Here is a 20,029-nt window from a genome sequence, read left to right as displayed (position 1 = left end):
AGGTGCCCCTAAGCTATAATATGGTTTAACCTACATACAAAGAAGGCAAGGTCAAGGAATTTATAACCCCTAAATAATAGCCTTAAGTTGAGGTACACAGGATCTGGCCTGGCATGCGGGTTTTGTAATGCCTGTATAGTCCTCCACCTCAGATCCATTATGTGAGTCTGTGCTTTGATTGGCTGAGGGCTGCTGGAACAGTTTCTTAGTAGGTACAGTGTTGCTGTGTGTGAGTGTGTTTGTGCATGTGCACTATACTCTCCTGCAGTCTTAAATGTGGGTTTCGGTTTTGTTTTGGGACAGTGTAAATCGATTATTTAAATTTTGTTTTCTGAGGGATGAAACGATATTGGTTCTATTGTAAAATTACCTTTTTAGTTAAAAAATTAGGTCGATAAATGTATAATACCAATTTATTAACAATAACCAGCTATATAACTCCTTTGGAAATGTATTTTTATACTCGAGAACAGGTACAATTCAACAGTGTTGTGATGCCATTGATCACCTGAGGCGTATCATTGAAAAGAAGCATGTATCTTTAAACAAAGTTAAAAAAAGACGTAGGCCACGGTAGGTGATATTGCTTCCTTTTTAAATTTTTTTCCAGCATAACACTAATTCTCAGTTAATGAAAGAAAATCTGGAAGGAATGTGTGGAAGCATAGAGAATTTAACCAAGGAATGTGTGGAAATAGGCGGAGTCAATTTCTAGGACACTAAAAACTTTGTGTTTGGAAATGCTTGGTTTAAGGTATAAATTTGTAACTGAAACATTTATTTTGAGTACAGATTTGATGTGGAATTACTTGACTAGAAAATTCATGAACTATTGTAAATTTGAAGTATAAGAACTGAAATATTGAAATGGTAGCATTTTAACAGTCATGGAAATTTAGAATTATGGAATGAAGCTACCTAAAGCTAAGACTGGCTTATTAACCAGTGGTAGCCAGTCTTCTCTCTTTCCATTCTAGCAAGGTCTCCCATCAGGATGGGATGTGCCATGCATCAGCCCCTCTAGATCTGTGGATCTGTGCGGGGTGTCCGGGGTGTCCACTGGCTGCTACCACTGTGACGAAGTATTGGCACATGTAAATTGGATATTAGTATTTCCTCTGTTGTTTTAAAATTGATTCTTTCAGATCTTGTTGTTAACTTTTGACCTCTCTAGATCATTGGTTCTCAATCTGAAGCAGTGATCAGAATTACTTGAATGTTTTGTTAAAACATAAGTTGCTGGGCCCTGGCCCCAGAATCTTCCAGCAGGTCCGGAACAGGGCCAGTAATTTGCATTTCTGCCAAGTTTACAAATGATATTGATGCAGCCAGGTCAGGGGCCACAATTTGAGACGAACTACTTTAGATCTCAGATCCCCTTTTGTTTTAAGGTACATTGAAAAGGAAACATGAAAATATTGGTGCTGTTGTTTTAAGAAATGTTTTTTAAATTTTTTCCTCAAAAAAAATTGAAGGTAAGCAGCATTTAGGACCTATTTAACCTGTGCCATTTTGATTGTATGCTAATGATAATACATTAAAAATAAATTGAAAGCCTTTTGATGAGGTTTCTACATGTATTAGTATGGCAAAATTGAGTTTATGATTTCTAGATTCTTGGGTTAGCTAAATACTAAATGTTGGGGCGTGCATTAAATATAGTGTGTCATCTCCACATAGAGGATTTCCACCCGCGGCATCATTGTGTCTACTAGATGTGGTCCACTGGCTGTTAGCCCACTGTGGGAGGCCCCAAACGGAATGTCGACACAAATCCATAGAACTGTTTTATAAATTCGTTCCTTTACTGCCAGGTATTGTGATCTTTAAGTCTTATAAATTATGGGTTTTGCTTTTACCACCAGTTTAGAGATGTGTACTTATTTAAACTGTAAGCTTTCTATTATTCAGATGAATGTAACAAATGTTCCTAATAAAAAGATAAGTATGTTCAATAACTATTATGGATCGTTTGCATGGCAAAGGGTAAACTATGGGCTGTACGTTTCACAAAGATTTACAGAGAGAAAGAAAAAAATGCTAATTTGATGTCAAATGATACAAAGGAAATAAATTTAGAATATCCCAGTATCTTTTTTATTCTACTACATTTTTGCTTTTCTATCTCATTTAAAAGAAATGAAGAAGAGTTGGATAACCATTGCGGTTGTCAACATGATATTCAGTTAAGATTTAGAAATTTTATTTATAGTTAATGAAATACTGCAATGTTTTTATTTCACCATGTGATTAATAAGAAATTGTTAGACTCCTAAATTTGAATGATCTCAGATTACTGTGAGATTAAAGGAAAGCAATGAGCTTGTGCTTATTAAATAACTATTACCCTAAGTCATTGAATTGTACTTATAGTCTTGAAATAATTACTACATTTCTTAGGAATAAATGTATTGTTCTGTTTTCTCCAGTAAGTCCAAACCGAGCTTTGGGAGCATGGGTGTAGGGAGGCTGTGCCTCAGGACAGGCCCAGGCCCTGGCTTCCCCCTGTAGAGTGCACTGTGCACGAGTGCAGAACCAAGATGTGCTGTGGTGTGTGTGTCTGGATAAGGAAAGTGACAGTGCACTACAAATCATGAGAAAGAGCCGGTCTTTTTAGAAAATGGGGTAGAGTACTACTTTGGGGCTTTTTCCTCATGGAAGAAGAGGTGAAAATTACTTGGTGTAGTTCTAAAACTTAGAAGATTATACATTTTTTATACTATGGAATATATTATGTTGTTATATACTATAGATTTATATAGCATATATTGCAACTCTATTTGTACTACATATACTATTTGGTATACAAATATGTAGTATATATTTGCTTATTGCCTCTAACAAAGTTAGTTTCTTTTTTTTTTTTTTAAGTTTATTTTGAGAGAGAGAGAGCATGACTAGAGGAGGGGCAGAGAGAGAGGGAGAGAGAGAATCCCAAGCAGGCTCCATGCTATCAGTGCAGATCCTGATGTGGGGCTTGAACTCACAAACTGCAAGATCTTGACCTGAACCAAAACCAAGAGTTGGCCACCCAGGTGCCCCTGCAAAGTGAGTTTTCTTACGTTGTCATTGTCACAACAGTCTTGTAAAGTCCATGAAGATTGGACAAGGTGGAGCGGTGGGGCATGTTTTCCTTATTTTTAAAGGAAACTTCGGCCCAGATATTATGTCAGTGGAACTGGTTGGCAGACCCGTCCTCCCTCCAGGTTGGGTCTCTGGCTCTCCTGTAGCCCACACAATTTCCAGTGACATCAGCTTGACTGATCCCATACATTTCTGTTGTTCTTAACTGCCTACAATAGGGACCTCACATATTTTCAATGAAGTAAGTGGAGCTCTGCCTCTCAGAATTGTTTCTGTTACACAAAGCATGCCAAGTAGTTGGTGAACCTTGGCCTATTGCCGACATATACTTTGCATAAAAGGGATGAGCATTCCTTGGCTTATCTCCTCTGTGCCCTCCAGTTGTGCTTCCACCTCTCTCTCTGCTATATTTAACTCCTAGTGGTGTTTTGGGTTTTTGTGAAGGTTTTTTAAAATTCCAGTTAGTTAACATACAGTGTTGTATTAGTTTCAGGTGTATAATATAGGGATTCAACACTTCCATAAATTACCTGGTGCTCAGCAAGCCAAGTATACTCCTTACCCGCCACCTGTTTAAGTGATTCTCCCTCCCCACTTCTGTCTGGTAACCATCAATTTGTTCTCTGTAGTTAAGAGTCTGTTTCTTGGTTTGCTTCTCTTTTTTTCTCCCCTGTGTTTATTTGTTTTGTTTCTTACATTCGACACTTGAGGGAGATCATATGGTATTTATCTTTCGCTGACTTACTTCACTTGGCATAATAGTCTCTAGCTGCGTCCATGTCATTGTAAATGGCAAGATTTCATTCTTTTTTGTGACTGAATAATATTGATACCACATCGCTTCCTTATGCATTCATCAACCAGTGGACACTTGGGCTGCTTCCATATCTTGGCTGTTGTCAGTAAAGCCGCCTCCAGTGATTTTTAAGGGACAGTGTTAAGTGTCTCTTTATTGATTGATTGATTGGTTGGTTGGTTGGTTGATTGACTGAGAGAGCGATGCAGTGGGGGCGGAGCAGAGGGTGAGAGAGAATCTCAAGCAGGCTTCACACTCAGTGTGGAGCCTGATGCGGGGCTCAATCCCATGACCATCAGATCATGCATGATCTGAGACAAAATCAAGAGTCAGCTGAGCCACTCTTTAGTGCCCTACAGGAGTACACTGTCACTAGGTGTGCTAGGTAATGACGTGTGCAGTCGTGTCCCTATGACATGTGTCAGGGGCTTCTGACTTCTGATGTTCATGTTGGATGGAAAGCCAGGGTCACAGCAGCTATAGATTTGAGGAGGAGACTGAGGTGGCAGGGATCTGGGACAATTCCCAGCTGTTGGAATATGCTTTCCCAGGCCCATCTGTTCTCTGTGTTCCCTTGTCCTCTCCTTTCTCTATGCCTGTCTTTCTCTGTCCTTCCTGTACTTTCTCTTCTATGACTCTTAGCTAGCGTGTGAGAGAGAACTGAAATATTATTTTTACCCATTATTAGTTTTATTTTCTTTGTCAGTTTTTAGTGAAAATAATGGAAAGTTTGATGTTTCTGTCTGAAACAAACCCTGAAAACATGATATTGAATCTTTGCTTATAAAGCTAATAAGTATTTTTTTTAACACAATAGGGAAACTGTTTCTTACTACATCAGAAATACTTTATTCTTTTGCATTCTTCTTTAACTTCATTAGAGTCAGGATGATTTGACCTTTTGAGAGTCCCTGATTTCAGAGCATGCAAAATAAAATTTAATGTTTTTTCATTTTCAGTTTAGAAAATGATTGATACCTGAAAGAAAAGATGTCTTTTAAAACAAATAATTTGAGTCTTTTATTTAGCAAAAACTGCCCTTACTGTGTGATATTATAAGCACTTTTTCAAATATTAACTACTTCATTAATCTTTGAAGGAACCTCAAAGGTAAATATTGTTAAGATGAGAAAACCGAGACACAAGAGAGGCAAGGTCCACACAGCCAGGAAGTAGGATAGGAACTTGAGAGTGGCAGTGCTCTTTTTGTGTTTATTCTTTAAATTACTCCTGAGAAAAGGGACAATAGTTTTTAAGAAAAAAGGCAAGGGAAAGGATAGGACATTTATAGCTGTGCAAATGCTATCCAGCCATTTTTATAATGTTTAAAGTAACTGAAGAGAATGGCTTTGGTGGAAAGACCTTGGCAGTAATTACAGTGAACCAAGTTATGATTACTATGGTTAAAAAAAAAAGATTATCCCTTATCATTCTGAAATGTTACTGCTCTGGTAGATGCTTCATATGGGACTTTTATGGAAACTATATTTGAAATACTCTGATATTGCCAGCCTGGTTCTGCTCTGGTTCTTTTTGTTAACATATCCTACTTAATTCTAGCTTTATTATTGTTTATTATTATTATTATTATTTATTACAGTGATTAATTTTAATCATGTGAAAGTCATTTGTATGTGTGTTTTAATCTTGTTTCTTTCTTAAGGCAACAAATCACCTTCTTTGTGGCTGAAAGAGATTCTCAAGAGCAAAGATCCTTCCTTTCTCATAAACATGTTTGAGGGGGGTGGAGGAGGCTGTGGTCGGCCGTCAGGCATCCTTGCTCAGCCCACCCTCTTCCATCTGCAAGGGCCGTTCAGCCTGCGAGCTGCCCTGCAGTGGATGGACATGCTTCTGGCGGCGCTGGAGTGCTACAACACCTTCACTGAGAAGAAAACCCTCGCGGCACCCGAGGTCCTGGGTGGGTAACACCTATGCACGTTGCTGCGGTCCAGTTCTGCCTGGAGCCATTCCGGGCAAAAGTGCAGCGAGGTCTTTGACTAGACAGATGCCCCTGTCAGCATCGTAGTTAACAAGGGCGATAAGAGGAGCGTTTATTCAGTCGCTGCGTTATCCTTTAAGCTCACGTGAGGGCGAGAGTCTGGTGCACACGACTGAGGCCGTGGACACCTGTCTGGCATCTGTACTTCTTTTGTGTCCTGAACAGGTTCTTGATGGCCCTTTTACCAAGTGGCCTTTTGAGGCTGTCATTTGCTTTAGCACATTACAGGAGTTCTTCCTGGGCACCTGGCTGGCTCAGTCAACAGAGCATGTGACTCTTCGTCCCGGGGTTGTAGGTTCGAGCCCCTTTTGGGTGTAGAGATTACTTAAAAATAAAATATTTAAAAAAAAGCGTTTATCGGGGCGCCTGGGTGGTTCAGTCGGTTAAGCGTCTGACTTCAGCTCCGGTCATGATCTCACTGTCTGTGAGTTCGAGCCCCACATCAGGCTCTGTGCTGACAGCTCAGAGCCTGGAGCCTGCTTCCGATTCTGTGTCTCTCCCTCCCTCTACCCCTTCCCTGCTCATGCTCTGTCTCAGTCTGTCTCAAAAATAAATAAAAACATTAAAAAAAAAATTTAAAAAATGTTGATAAAAGAGTTCCTCCTAACATGAGGCTCTGTGATCGTATGTTTCTGAGTAGCATGTCTTCATTTTTCTTGCATTTTCCTATTCCTTAGTGTTTTTACTGTAGTATGATGATAACAGTGTTGTTTGCAAAGGATAGTATGCAGGGTGGAGTGTTTGGTGTGCTCCTTGGCCCGTGCCGGGAAGAAGGAGATGGCAGCCTCCGTCCTTTACGTGATCTAAACGGGACCTGGGAAAGCAGGGGGTGGTTCCTGGGAGGTGCATCTCTGAGAATACAGCATCTGGAGCCAACTGTAGCTGACAAGTACGCTCTAGGCTTCGAGGTTCTCTGAGCAGGCTGTTCGGGGTGTCCACCGAAATCCTCTCTCGTGGGCTAAATATCCAGCTTGCCACTCAGAACATGATATGTTATTTCAATGATTTTCAGTGTGGACAGAGCATCCATTCTGGTAGTGGTGCTGGTTGGCTAAAGGAACTACCAGTCTGTCTTTAATTCTGTCAGAGGTGAGGTGTCTTGGGGATTTGGGAAAAAGAACCAGGTTGTCTTGTTGTCTTTCTTTTAGCTTGAGAAAGTTGGAACCAAACATGGTGGGGTGTGTGTAATGTGTGTGCACGCACACACACTGGGGTTCCGGAAAACAGATTTTATACCATTTTGAGAAGATCTGACTCTAGTATGGGATTCTGCATGATTCTAGTATGGGATTCTCAGAGGGATAGGTCAGAAAAGTTCTGAAACTTTAAAAATAGCAATAGTAGCTATTCAGTTGCAAATAGTACCTTAAATTTGTTGTTGTTGTTGTTTTTTTTTTAATTTTTTTTTTTAACGTTTATTTTACTTTTGAGACAGAGACAGAGCATGAACGGGGGAGGGTCAGAGAGAGAGGGAGACACAGAATCGGAAGCAGGCTCCAGGCTCTGAGCCATCAGCCCAGAGCCCGATGCGGGGCTCGAACCCACGGACCGTGAGATCATGACCTGAGCCGAAGTCGGACGCTCAACCGACTGAGCCACCCAGGCGCCCCCTAAATTTGTTGTTTTAAGAGATCTCGTATATCATTTTGAAAATTTAAGAAAACAAAAAAAAGTATAGGAAATATGTAAAACCTAATTGCATTCCCTAGTGACAGACACTAAGACAGTTTAGTGTCTACTTTTTAAAACTTTTTCTGTGCGTATAATATATATATTTAAAAATTTTTTTATTTTTTAACATAATGGGTCATATGCATGCTTTGCTATAATTTGATTTTTAAAATGAAACTTAACTTTAAAAAAAGTTTTTTTTAATGTTTATTTATTTTTGAGAGAGACAGAGACAGAATGTGAGTGGGTTAGGGGGAGAGAGACAGGGAGACCCAGAATCTGAAGCAGGCCCCAGGTTTGAGCCTGATGCAGGGCTCGAACTCACTTGCTGTGAGATTATGACCCGAGCTGAAGTTGGACGCTCAACCGACTGAGCCACCCAGGTGCCCTGAAACTTAACTTTTAAACAGAAAGTTAACATACTGGATGTCTTTTTATGGCAGTATATATACCTTGAACTAATTTAAATGACTGTGTAATACTAAATAATGCAAATGTGTCACAATTAAGCAGTCTTCAAACTGTTTTATTTATTTACCTTGTGAGGAGTGGGAGACATTAAAAACAACACACCTTCTTTCAAACTTGACCAAAAAACATCCTCTTTGCTTTAAGTAATTGAAAAAATTAATTTCTGGTGTGTGTCGTAAATGTGGGCATTTAACATAAAATTGTTAACATTACTTTAAAAATGTATTCAGTGGAGGCTAACTACTGTAGAGATTTTTTGTTTAACATCTTTATTTTTATTTAATTGCTTTAAAATAGTTTTTTATGGCAATTTTGCAAAGCTCCTGAATTATTATTACTGTTCCATACCCTTCACATTTTTTATCCTAAGTATCATGTTATTATGCTTATGTTTTTATTTACTTATAACTCTACGTCTTTGCAACAAAACGGTCTACCTGTTACAAGTTTCTTCTGTGTTGGGTTATCGTGGCCTTTGTTATTAGGGCACATTTTGTGTATTACCACCATAACAATATAAATATAATATTTTGATAAATAATTATTATATATAAGAAGTAAAATTATATGGTTAGAATTTTGTTTTTGTTTTGTATAGGTTTTACTAAGAAAAACTTACCTAAATGAGTGCCATATTTGAATAATGCTAAAATGTTCATTTTTTTTTCACATTTAACATACCTGTTAATTAGAATGTGTCATACAGCACATTGTTCGTTGAATTTAAGGATATTTGGTGTTTGAGAATGAAATTCTTAGTATATTTTCTCTCAGTTCTTTTGAATAGATAGTGACCTATCATCAGAATTATTTTTTTTTTTTTTTTTAATTTTTTTTAACGTTTATTTTTGAGACAGAGAGAGAGCATGAACGGGGGAGGGTCAGAGGGAGGGAGACACAGAATCTGAAACAGGCTCCAGGCTCTGAGTTGTCAGCACAGAGCCCGACACGGGGCTCAAACTCACTGACCGTGAAATCATGACCTGAGCCGAAGTCGGCCGCTCAACCGACTGAGCCACCCAGGCGCCCCCAGAATTATTTTTAATGATCTGTCAAGTTGGCAATTTGATGAATTAAAATTTTATGAAAACAAACAATTGGAAACCCTTAGACTTATAAAAGGATTTCTTACTCGTCCTTGTCTTTGCTCTCTCTTTCAACATGTACACCACTTTTTAAAATTGTCCCTCTGTTTGGGAGGTTTTTACACCTGGTATAAAAACTACAGTGGGACTGAGGAGAGGAGAAGGGTGTTTTATCTTCCTTCCTGTAAGCAAGACTGGGGTGATCATGAAAGGAGTGGAGATGGGAGAGGAGAGCCAGCACCTTTGTGTTTTCAGAACAGCGACTTTTATGAAAAAGTCCATTTGGGAGTTCATGCAGTTGTTTCCATAAAAAGACCACTGCCATGATTTGTCTCTCTTGCCCCTTTGAAGGATATTTAGGTTGTTTCTGTTGTCTCATTATTAAAAGCTGCTAAAATGAAAATCCTTACAAGCACATCTTTATAATTCTGCCATTATTTCATTAGGATAAAATTTTGATGCTGGATCAAAGCATATGAGCTTTTTAAACATTTGATAGCAATTGTCATAATCTTCTAAAAGCTTTGTAAGTTTGAATTTTGACTAAATGTGTATCATGCCTATACTTAAAGAAGGAATTTTACGTTAATTTTAGTGGATTTGGAAGGAAGCATATGTTAATATTTGAGTGTAATTTTTATTTCTAGGTACTGAAACACAGTCTTCGCTTTGGAAAGCTGTGACTTTCTTTTTAGAAAGCATTGCTATGCATGATATTATGGCAGCAGAAAAGTGCTTTGGCACTGGGGCAGTAGGTCACAGACCCAGCCCCCAAGAGGGAGAAAGATACAATTACAGCAAATGCACAATTGTGGTCCGGATTATGGAATTCACCACAACACTGCTCAGCATCTCCCCAGAAGGCTGGAAGGTAGGGTCACTGGCTGCTGCTCTTTTAGTTTGAGGTCAGCACCTGGCACTGGAAGAATACTTTCCGGTACCTATTAAGAGTGGTTTTGGCTTCCTTAGAAGTTCCCATTGCTGTAGGAGTTATGTGTTCTTGAAAGTAATAAAATGCAGCGTTTTTATCTTACTGTGTGAATAAAGTACAAAATAGTTTCTCTAAATGTTCTATTGGCTATTGCATTTTATGCTATGGTCGATCAAACATTTGCCTTAGGAAATGTACATTAGCAAATATTTGTAAATGTATCTGTGAAGCTTATTATATAAACAAAGTCCAGTCAGTCCATCCAGTTAATACATACTGAGTGCCTACTGTATGCAAGGCTGTCTGCAGGTACAGCATTGCCCTAAACCAGGAGCCATAGAACTATGGTCCACAGCCCACTTCCCACTTGCTGCCTGCTTTTGTAAGGAAGGTTTTATTGGAACACATCCGAGTCCATTTGTCCATGTATTGTCCATGGCTGCTTTCATATTATAATGGCAGTTCATTAAGTAGTTGCGGTGGAGACCATTGGGTCCACAAATCCTAAAATATTTATTGTCTGACCCTTTACAGAGCAAGTTCGCCAACCCCTGCTTCAGCTAGGCAAAAATCCCCAGCTTCATGGACCTTACACTACTGAAAATCTAAATGCTGGCTCATGGATGTGTTTTTATTCAAATCATCTTTTGCAGCTCCTTGAGAAGGATTTATGTAATAACACAAACCTTATGAAACTCTTGGTGAAAACCCTATGTGAGCCCTCAAGCATAGGTTTCAATATCGGTGATGTCCTAGTTATGAATCGTCTTCCTGATGTTTGTGTGGACCTGATGAAAGCACTAAAGAAGTCCCCGTACAAAGACATCCTGGAGATGCACCTCAAGGAAGAACTAACAGCACAGAGGTGGGCATTCAGATCGTGCTTGGGATCAGTGTTGTGCACTTGAAGGTTGCAGCGTATTCTGGCAGCCACACGTGTGGCTGCTGTAGTCCCATTTCCTAAAGTAAAGGATCTCATCAGTGGGGTGTTTGACGCAGAGAATCTCATTAGTTGTTTGAAAATCATCTATTTAACAAATGCCTCCCCTGCACCTTATGGTAAGCAAGTCTCAGGTGTGGCTCAGCCCCATGTTGATTTCCATGGCTGGATTAGTGCCTGGGCCCCTTGTTCAGTGGTAACCTGTGTTTGCTTTCCCAGGTCACGTAATGAATTTGAGTGTCAGGCAGTTAACACATTTATAACAGAACACACACGGTTTTTTGGTGTATCCTGCTAATTTGGTGAGCTAGCACTCATCTAGTTTCTTTTTGTTTTTCTCACATGGCAGCATTGAGGAGCTTTGTGCCGTTGACCTATATGGCCCTGATGCTTCTGTGGATAGGGCCAAGCTGGCTTCTGTTGTGTCAGCTTGTAAACAACTTCACAGAGCTGGTTTTTTGCATGTTGTCTTACCATTTCAGGTAAACAGAACCAATGTGTTTTTACGTTTCTCTTAGTTGATTAACATAAGCAGTCCATTTCCTTGTATATATGTGTGTTTCACACATCCTGTATGCATGGGATATGCTGAAATGGGAATTACATAATGACTTGTTCCAGACGTGCTGACTTAGAGTACAGATATACAAATTTATAAGTGTAAAATGAAAATAAGGACATGTATATTTCCCACAGCCTTCTGAAGAACTTTGGAGACTGCTATTGTGCCCTGTGGCTAGGCAATATAAATGAAAAAATATAACATGCAAAGCAAAGTTGAGTGAAAATTTTCCTGACAATTAGAAGGTAGTTGTCACTGTTAATGACCATGGATATTTTTAATTAATGAAAGGTATGAAATTGTGTGTTTTTATAAAATATCTTACTGCTGGATGTTTTAGTATTGACTTTATTTTAGTCTGCAGATCAGTATTCTGTTGGCACAAAACTTCTTTCCCTGGTTTATAAAAGCATTGCACCTGGGGACGAACGACAGTGCCTTCCTTCACTAGACCCCAGTTGTAAGCGACTAGCCAGCGGACTTCTGGAGTTGGCCTTTGCTTTTGGAGTACAGGTAGGAACAGCAGCTGCATGCTGTGCTATCCTGCTGATGGAAATATATAGCTCATTCGTAACATGTTTCTAAAAACAGGAATTTAGTTGGAATTTAGTTAAGTTCTTAGCTCCATAAGTACTTTAATAGATTTACATGGTCTGACTTACTTTCTAAAAGGTTTTTTAGATAAAAGAAATAGGATAAGATTCTTCTTAAACTGGGGTTTTGTCTATCCCACTTTGTTTCCAAAAAGACTTTCGAGGGCAGAGAACATTTTGTGTCTATAAAGCTGGACTGTTAACACAGTGGCTTCCTCTTCCCCTGTCCTTAGTGATCTCAGATGGCTGATTTGGGAGCACCCCTGGAGGATAATTCCAGAGGCACCACAGAAAGATACCTTCATGGCTTTTTGAACCATATAGGGCTGGCCTTAAACAGTCTCTGCTGTAGCTGAGATCTGTTCACCAGTCCTATGTGTTCATTCCTTCCAATCTGTCCTCCCTTCTCCTGTAGCAGAAAGCTCTTCTTTGCCCCTTTGTTCACTTAATGTCAACAAGTTACGTATTTAAATCGTCTAAAAGTACTCTTACTATCCTGTCTCCTCAAAGAAACAACAAGATTCTCTGGGAATTTGGGGGAAACATGAGTCAGGGAAGATTTCTTTCCCAAAATGAAACCTAGAAAGTACAAGGTCATTGAAATGCGTATAATTCAGACTTGAACCTAGACCTTCAAATACGAGGTTCTCTTTAGACCTTACTGTGTGATTTTCCACTCTCAAAGTTAGCAGCTTCCCAGGAGTCTTTCTAAAGCAGGTAAGATACATACTCTTATCATCGTACCTTTCCTTGCTTCTTCACAGTGCGAGCACCTTGTGAATCTTCTCCTGGATACAGCAGTGTTGTCTCTGCCACCCTCAGGAGCGTCCCAGAGAAACATGGCCAGCTTCTGTCACGGAGAGTATTTTTATAGCTTGTTCTCAGAGACAGTCAACACTGAATTGTTGAAAAATCTAGATCTTGCAGTATTGGAACTCCTGAAATCGTCTGTGGATAATCCCAAAATGGTAATGAAATTTTTATTTTTTATTTTTATTACTTTTACTATTTTTTCTTGTAGCAAGAATTACCATCAAACTCCACACATTGGTCCAGAGACCCTTGTGGTGTTAGCTAAAGACATGCTCCTGTACTACACTACCTGCACTTGTGAGTTGTTTGTGGAATTTTTATTTAAATGAAATATATTTTCTTATATAATGCTTATAAAAAGATTGCCATGTTCTTGAAAAATGTCATTAGAACAAAACAGGATCTCTTCCTGGAAGGTTTAAAACTTTTGCCAGTGTTTGAAAACAAAATCAAAGGGAAGAAAACACAGCTTTTATGAACAGTTAATAATGTTAAATGGATGTGGAAATGTGGATTATTTTTTCTAATCTCTCATTCCCCCAGAATTTCTAGGCCTAATATTACAAGGCACAGCTATGTAGGATGTTGACTTTTGTGAAGAAATGGCGTTGGAGCTCCTAAGCCCGTCGTGAGGCCTGAGCCCGCCTTTGTGTTTGCACCAGCCGCCAGTTGGTCCTGTACATTGTCTCCTTTCTATAGTTATGGTCCTTTCACAGGTTGGCACAGAGAGCCATCGTTTCCTGTGAGATCCTACTGTAGTCCACTAGGCCCCCTCACATTGAACCTTGGAGCTCAGTGTTTAGTATATGTTGACTTTGGTTTGTTAAACTTGTAAAATTTTTAAATTTAACCCAGTCTGTAGACAGTCAGGAACTGGGAACTATTGGGAATGGCCATTTTAAGGGAGAGTACATAATTTCCTATTGAATTAAGCTTTTATTCCAAACAGTGTTTGTCTGTTGTAGGAGAGTACTTTGTGTCAGATTGTACTAGGTATTTATGTTTTTTAAAGTTAGAAATGAACTTTTAATAAGTAGAACATTTTGATCTCCGAAGCTATTGAGGCTTCTGGTGAAGGTGATGTATAAAAGCCATACACATTTATCTCCACTTCCTCCTCAGCTCCCTCTAAAGTGACAGAAATGGGTTTGTGGTTTTTTTTTTTTTTAAACACAGTCTTAAAAGACACAGATTAAAGGAGAAAAGAGAAGAGAGACAGCACTTTGGAAGCTATTTCTAGCAAAAGGGCAAGTCGTAACAGATTTTGGGATCTAAGAAAGCTGCAGTATGACATAGCAGTGGGGAGACAGACAGCTGATCTGTGCTGTAGAGCCTGGGCTTTCTTGGGTCTGGCAATAGAGTCCCAGGCCTCCAGAGTACCAAGAGCAGGATGTGAAGGAGAGACCAAAGAGGGGAGGACTGTGTGAAATGTAGCTGTCCCCTGCCCCCCTGCCAGGTTACCTGGCCTTGCCTTGTCCTCAGGGGATTGATCCTTCCCCACTTGAGGACACTCGGGGCAGCCAGATTTCTACAAGGGATAGGTATCTCTGTGCTGGGGCACCCTAGGCAGAGCTGAGTGGAGGATGTCTTTTTTGTTGTTTATTGGGGAAAGACCTGTAATTAAGAGTAGAGTCATGTTCTGTATATAACACCAGTATTAGAGTAATGAGGTAAAGTTTGAAATACTTGGCACCATACGAAAAACATTTTATTATTCCACAAGTGAAAACTCTGTTTTGTATTTTAATCTCTCAAGTTTAATGTCAGTTCTCGAACTCTTTTGACCTTTGTCTCCCACTAGTATTTTTTTTTTTTTTAACATTCACTTATTTTTGAAAGAGAGAGAAAGGACAAACAGGGAGGGGCAGAGGGAGAGGGAGACAGAGGATCCGAAGCAGGCTCCTTGCTGGCAGTGGAGAGCCCAATGTGGGGCTTGAACTCATGAACTGCAATATCATGACTTGAGCCAAAGTTGGACACTTAACTGACTGAGCCACCCAGGTGCCCCTCCCACTAGTATTTTTGAACAACCAAAATGTTTCTGGTGTGTGGTGATGTTTTGTATTTTGCTCATTTTTCTGTTGGGGTGAACCTTCTTACTAGTTTTTAAGGGGTTTTTGTATATTAAGGATAGTAGACCTTTTCGCAAAAGTCCTTTTTCCTACTGGCCATTAATCTTTCAATCTTACTTGGAGTGTTTGTTCTCTACAAAAGTATTTAATTTATTACAATTAAATTTATTAATCTTCTTTTCTGAAAAACACCAGTCTGTTCTGTGTATCTGTGAGTTCTATTTTGTAGATTCCACGTATAAGTGATATCTTTTTTTTTCTATCTTTTTTTTAATCTTTTTTTTTTTTTTATCTTTCTCTGTAGGACCTATTTCACTTAGCGTAATGTCATCAGGGTCCACCCCATGTTGTGACAATTGGCAGAATTTTCTTTTTTTTAGTGGCTGAATAATATTCCATTGTATATGTATATGCCACATCTTCTTTATTCATCTGTTGATGGACACTTAGATTGTGTCCATGTCTTTGGCTATTGTACATAATGCTGCACTGAACATGGGGGTGCAGATATGTTTTCTAGGTTGTGGTTTCCTTTTCTTCAGATGTATACCCAGAAGTAGAATTGCTGGATCAAATCATACTTCTATTTTTAATTTTTGGAGGGACTGTCACACTGTATTCCATAGCAGCTGCACCAGTTTGCATTCCCAACAACAGTGCACAAGAGTTTTTCTTCATATCCTCGCCAACACTTTTGTCTTTTTGATGCTAGCTGTTCTTACAGGGATGAGATGATATTTCATTTACATTTTCCTGGTGATTTTGATGCTGAGCACCTTTTCATATACCTTTTGACTATCTGTCTTCTTTGGAGAAATGTCTAATTCAGTTCCTCTGCCCATTTTTAAATCAGATTGTTTAATTTTTTGCTGTTTAGTTGTAGGAATCCTTCATGTATTTTGGATATTAACCCTTATCAGATACATGATTTACAGATATTTCCTCCCATTTTATAGCTTGCCTTTTCATTTTGTTGATGATTTCTTTTGTGTGCAGAAGCTTTATAGTTTGAATGTAGTTCCACTTGCTTATTTTTGCTATTGTTGCCTTTGCTTTTCATGTCAGATCCAAAAAAAACCATTGCCAAGACCAAAGTCAAATAGCTTATGCCCTAAATTTTCTTCCAGGAATTTTATGGCTTCATATCTTAAGTCCACGTCTTTAACACATTTTGTCTTGATTTTTATGTATGGTGTAAAATATGTGGCAAGTTTCATTCTTTTACATGTTGCTGTTTAGCTTTCCCATCACCATTTATTGAAGAGAGTATCCTTTTTCCATTGTATCTTCTTAGCTCCTTTGTCCGTCATCATCGTATGGCTCCTTGCACATGTTCGTTTCTGGCCTCTCTATTCTGTTCCATTGACCTATGTTTTTATGCCAATACTATACTGTTTTGATTACAGCATAATGCCTCCAGCATTGTTGTTTTTTCTCAAGATTGCTTTGGTTATTCAGGGTCTTTTGTGCTTCCATACAAATTTTAGGATTGTTTTATTTTTGTGAAAAATGCCATTGGAATTTTGATAGGGGTTGTATTGAGTCTGTAGATTGCTTTGAATGGCATCAACATTTTATCAATATTATTTTATTCCATGAGCATGAATATCCTTCCATTTATTTGTATCTTCAGTTTTTTTTAATCAATGTGTTCTAGTTTTCATCATATAGGTTTTCAACCTCCTTGGTTAAATTTATTCCTAGGTATTTTATTGTTTTAGTAAATGCTTATATATTCATTTTTGAGAGACAGAGCACATGTGTGCATCTGCAGGTGGGAGAGGGGAAGACAGAGAGGGGGAGAGAGAATCCCAAGCAGGCTTTGCATTGTCAGTGCAGAGCCCAACATGGGGCTCGATCTTGCAAACCATGAGATCGTGACGTGAGCTGAAATCAAGAGTCAGACTCTTAACGGACTGAGCCACCCAGGCACCCCAAGGTATTTTATTCTTTGTGATGCAATTGTAAATGGGATTGTTTTCTAAATTTCACTTTCTGATAGTTGGTTATTAGTGTATAGAAACACAGCAGATTTTTGTATATTGGTTTTGTATCCTATAACTCTACTGAATTTGTTGAGTAGTTTTAACAGGTTTGTTGGTGGAGTCTTTAGGGTTTCCTATATATAGTATCATGCCATCTGCAAATAGACATAGTATTACTACTTCCTTTCTGTTTTTGATGCCTTTTATTCCATTTTCTTGTCTGATAGCTGTGGGTAGGACTTCCAGTACTGTGGTGAATAAAAGTGAGAGTAGACATCTTTTCTTGTTCCTGATTGTAGGGAAAAAGCTCTTCAGTTTTTCACTATTGAGTATGATGTCAGCTGTACATTTGTCATATATGGTCTTTATTATGTTGAAGCATGTTCTCTCTGTACCCAATTTGTTGAGTTTTTAAAAAATTTTTTTTAGTGTTTTTATTTATTTTTGAGAGAGAGAGAGAGAGAGAGAGAGCGCACATGAGCTGGGGAGGGACAGAGAGAGGGGGAGACACAGAATCCGAAGCAGGCTCCAGGCTCTGAGCCGTCAGCATAGACCCCGACACGGGGCTTGAACTCACAAGCCATGAGATCATGACCTGAGCTGAAATCAGACCCTTAACTGACTGAGCCACCCAGGTGCCCCCAATTTGTTGAGTTTTAATCATGAGTAGTTGTTGAATTTTATCAAATGTTTTTTCTGCATCTATTAAGATGAGTATATGCTTTTCATTCTTTATTTTGTTAATGTAGCTTATCACACCAATTGATTTGTGGATGTTGAACATCCTGGCATCCCTGAAATAAACCCTGCTTGATCATGGTATATGATCCTTTTATTTTTTATTTTTTATTTTTTTTAATTTTTTTTTTCAACGTTTTTTATTTATTTTTGGGACAGAGAGAGACAGAGCATGAACGGGGGAGGGGCAGAGAGAGAGGGAGACACAGAATCGGAAACAGGCTCCAGGCTCCGAGCCATCAGCCCAGAGCCTGACGCGGGGCTCGAACTCACGGACCGCGAGATCGTGACCTGGCTGAAGTCGGACGCTTAACCGACTGCGCCACCCAGGCGCCCCTGTATATGATCCTTTTAAAGTATCGTTGAATTTGATTTGCTGATATTTTGTTAAGGAATTTTACATCTATGTTCATCAGGGATACTTTCCTGTAATTTTCTTTTCTTGTAGTTTCCTTATCTGGTTTTGGTACCAGGGTCATGCTGGCCTCAAAGAATAAGTATGGAAGTGTTGTCTTATCTTCTAGCTTTTTTAGAAGAGTTCGAGAAGGATTGGTGTTAGTTCCTCCTTAAATGTTTGGTAGAATATACCAGTAAAGCCATTCTGCTCTAGACATTTGTTTGTTGGGAGGTTTTTGATTATTAATCCTACCTCCTTACTATTAATTGGTTTGTTCAGATTATCTTCCCATGATTCAATCCTGGAAAGTTGTATGTTTCTAGGGTATCCATTTCTTCTAGGTTGTCCCATTTGTTGGTGATTGTTCATAGTGGTCTCTTATGATGCTTTGTATATCTTTGGTGTAGGAATACCTTCTTGAAACAAGGAAGTTGACTGAAAACCTCCTTGAAGTCTGAATTTTGAGGCTATTAGCTCTTTCCCCCCAGTTTGGCTCCCAGAATATGGTCAATTAGGTATATACCTTCAGGCAGGGTATCAGAATATTTTGACAAGCCTAAGAGAAAATAAAGATTAAGTATCATCATTGCCCAGCCAGATCAACCTACAGAGATCTTTACTGCCAGTGAACCCTGCCCACTGCACAGTACCTGTAGTCAGTTCCTCAATATGTGTCAACAGCCAAGGAGCACCAGCCTTTGAGGAAATGGATTTTAAAAGGGAGAGGCAACTAAAAAGCCACTTGACACAGAGACTATTCAGTGAGATAGAAATGTAAAGAGAAAAGAACCTCCGAAAGATGAAAGGAGACAGTGCATTGACAAAATAAGAATTGGTACTGAAAAGAACACCATACAAAAAAAAACTTTTGGTGGGGCGCCTGGGTGGCGCAGTCGGTTGGGCATCCGACTTCAGCCAGGTCACGATCTCGCGGTCCGTGAGTTCGAGCCCCGCTTCAGGCTCTGGGCTGATGGCTCAGAGCCTGGAGCCTGTTTCCGATTCTGTGTCTCCCTCTCTCTCTCTGCCCCTCCCCCATTCATGCTCTGTCTCTCTCTGTCCCAAAAATAAATTAAAAACATTGAAAAAAAAAATTAAAAAAAAAAAAAACTTTTGGGAATTAAGCATAGGCATCAGAAATTAAAAATGAAATGGGTTTGGAAGATAAAATTTAGGAACTCTCAGAGAGAATAAAGTAAAAAGGCAAAACAGAAAATAGTAGAGAGAATGTTGGGATCCATTGATAAGGTGTAACACCAGGACCTCCACCCCAGAGGGAAGACAGGCCCAAGGAAAGGCCTTTATGCATAACACAGCTCAGGAGAAAGTGCCCACATTGAAGGCCTTGAGTCTCCAGATGGGAAAGGGCCATTGAATATCCAACACAGCGTATGAAAGCAGCTCCACATGGAGTAAATTTCTTGAAAATTCAGAACCCAGGGGTTCACCACGAGAAAAAATTCTAAAAAGTTTCTGCAGGAGACAACCTGATTACATTTAAAGGGATCAAGAGATCAGATGCTCTTTGTCTTTCCAAATGCAAAGAGGACACTGGAAGACTGTAAGCCAAATTTCTTTCACAACTCAGCGAAGAAGATTCCAACCTGGAGTTCTGGCCTGGAATCTGGCCAAACCATCAGTCATATGTGAGAGTTGAATGCAGATGTTTCAGATGTGCCAGATCTCAAAGGAATCTTCTCTCCCCTGCACTCTCATCAGTCAGTCAAGAAAGAGGAAGATGTTGGATCTGGGAAGTTAGCTCAAACACAGAGAAGGGGACCAGTCTCCTGGAGGATGCTGAGGTGACACCCAAAGAACAGTGACCTTAGACATTCCAGAGTGGGAGCTGTGCTGCCACTGAGATGGAGCTGATAGACTTCTTGTTGTGTGTAGAT

At 39.3% G+C, this 20,029-nt stretch overlaps 1 protein-coding gene across 2 annotated transcripts in view; it reads left to right on the top strand.

The window, feature by feature from the left end:
* PRKDC (protein kinase, DNA-activated, catalytic subunit) overlaps positions 1-20,029 on the top strand; it is a 219,433-nt gene that overhangs the window by 69,987 nt on the left and 129,417 nt on the right. For both annotated transcript variants that reach the window (XM_058698565.1, XM_058698566.1), the window contains 8 exons: positions 474-573; positions 1,681-1,814; positions 5,544-5,798; positions 9,754-9,977; positions 10,691-10,902; positions 11,327-11,459; positions 11,897-12,052; positions 12,897-13,100. In XM_058698565.1, coding sequence (XP_058554548.1) covers positions 474-573; positions 1,681-1,814; positions 5,544-5,798; positions 9,754-9,977; positions 10,691-10,902; positions 11,327-11,459; positions 11,897-12,052; positions 12,897-13,100 — 1,418 coding nt within the window. The remainder of the gene's footprint in view (positions 1-473; positions 574-1,680; positions 1,815-5,543; positions 5,799-9,753; positions 9,978-10,690; positions 10,903-11,326; positions 11,460-11,896; positions 12,053-12,896; positions 13,101-20,029) is intronic.

Source organism: Neofelis nebulosa, chromosome 14, assembly GCF_028018385.1.
Source record: "Neofelis nebulosa isolate mNeoNeb1 chromosome 14, mNeoNeb1.pri, whole genome shotgun sequence".
Lineage (NCBI taxonomy): Eukaryota > Metazoa > Chordata > Mammalia > Carnivora > Felidae > Neofelis > Neofelis nebulosa.
Note: the sequence above shows the minus strand (reverse complement) of the source record. Positions and strands in the feature narration are given on the sequence as shown.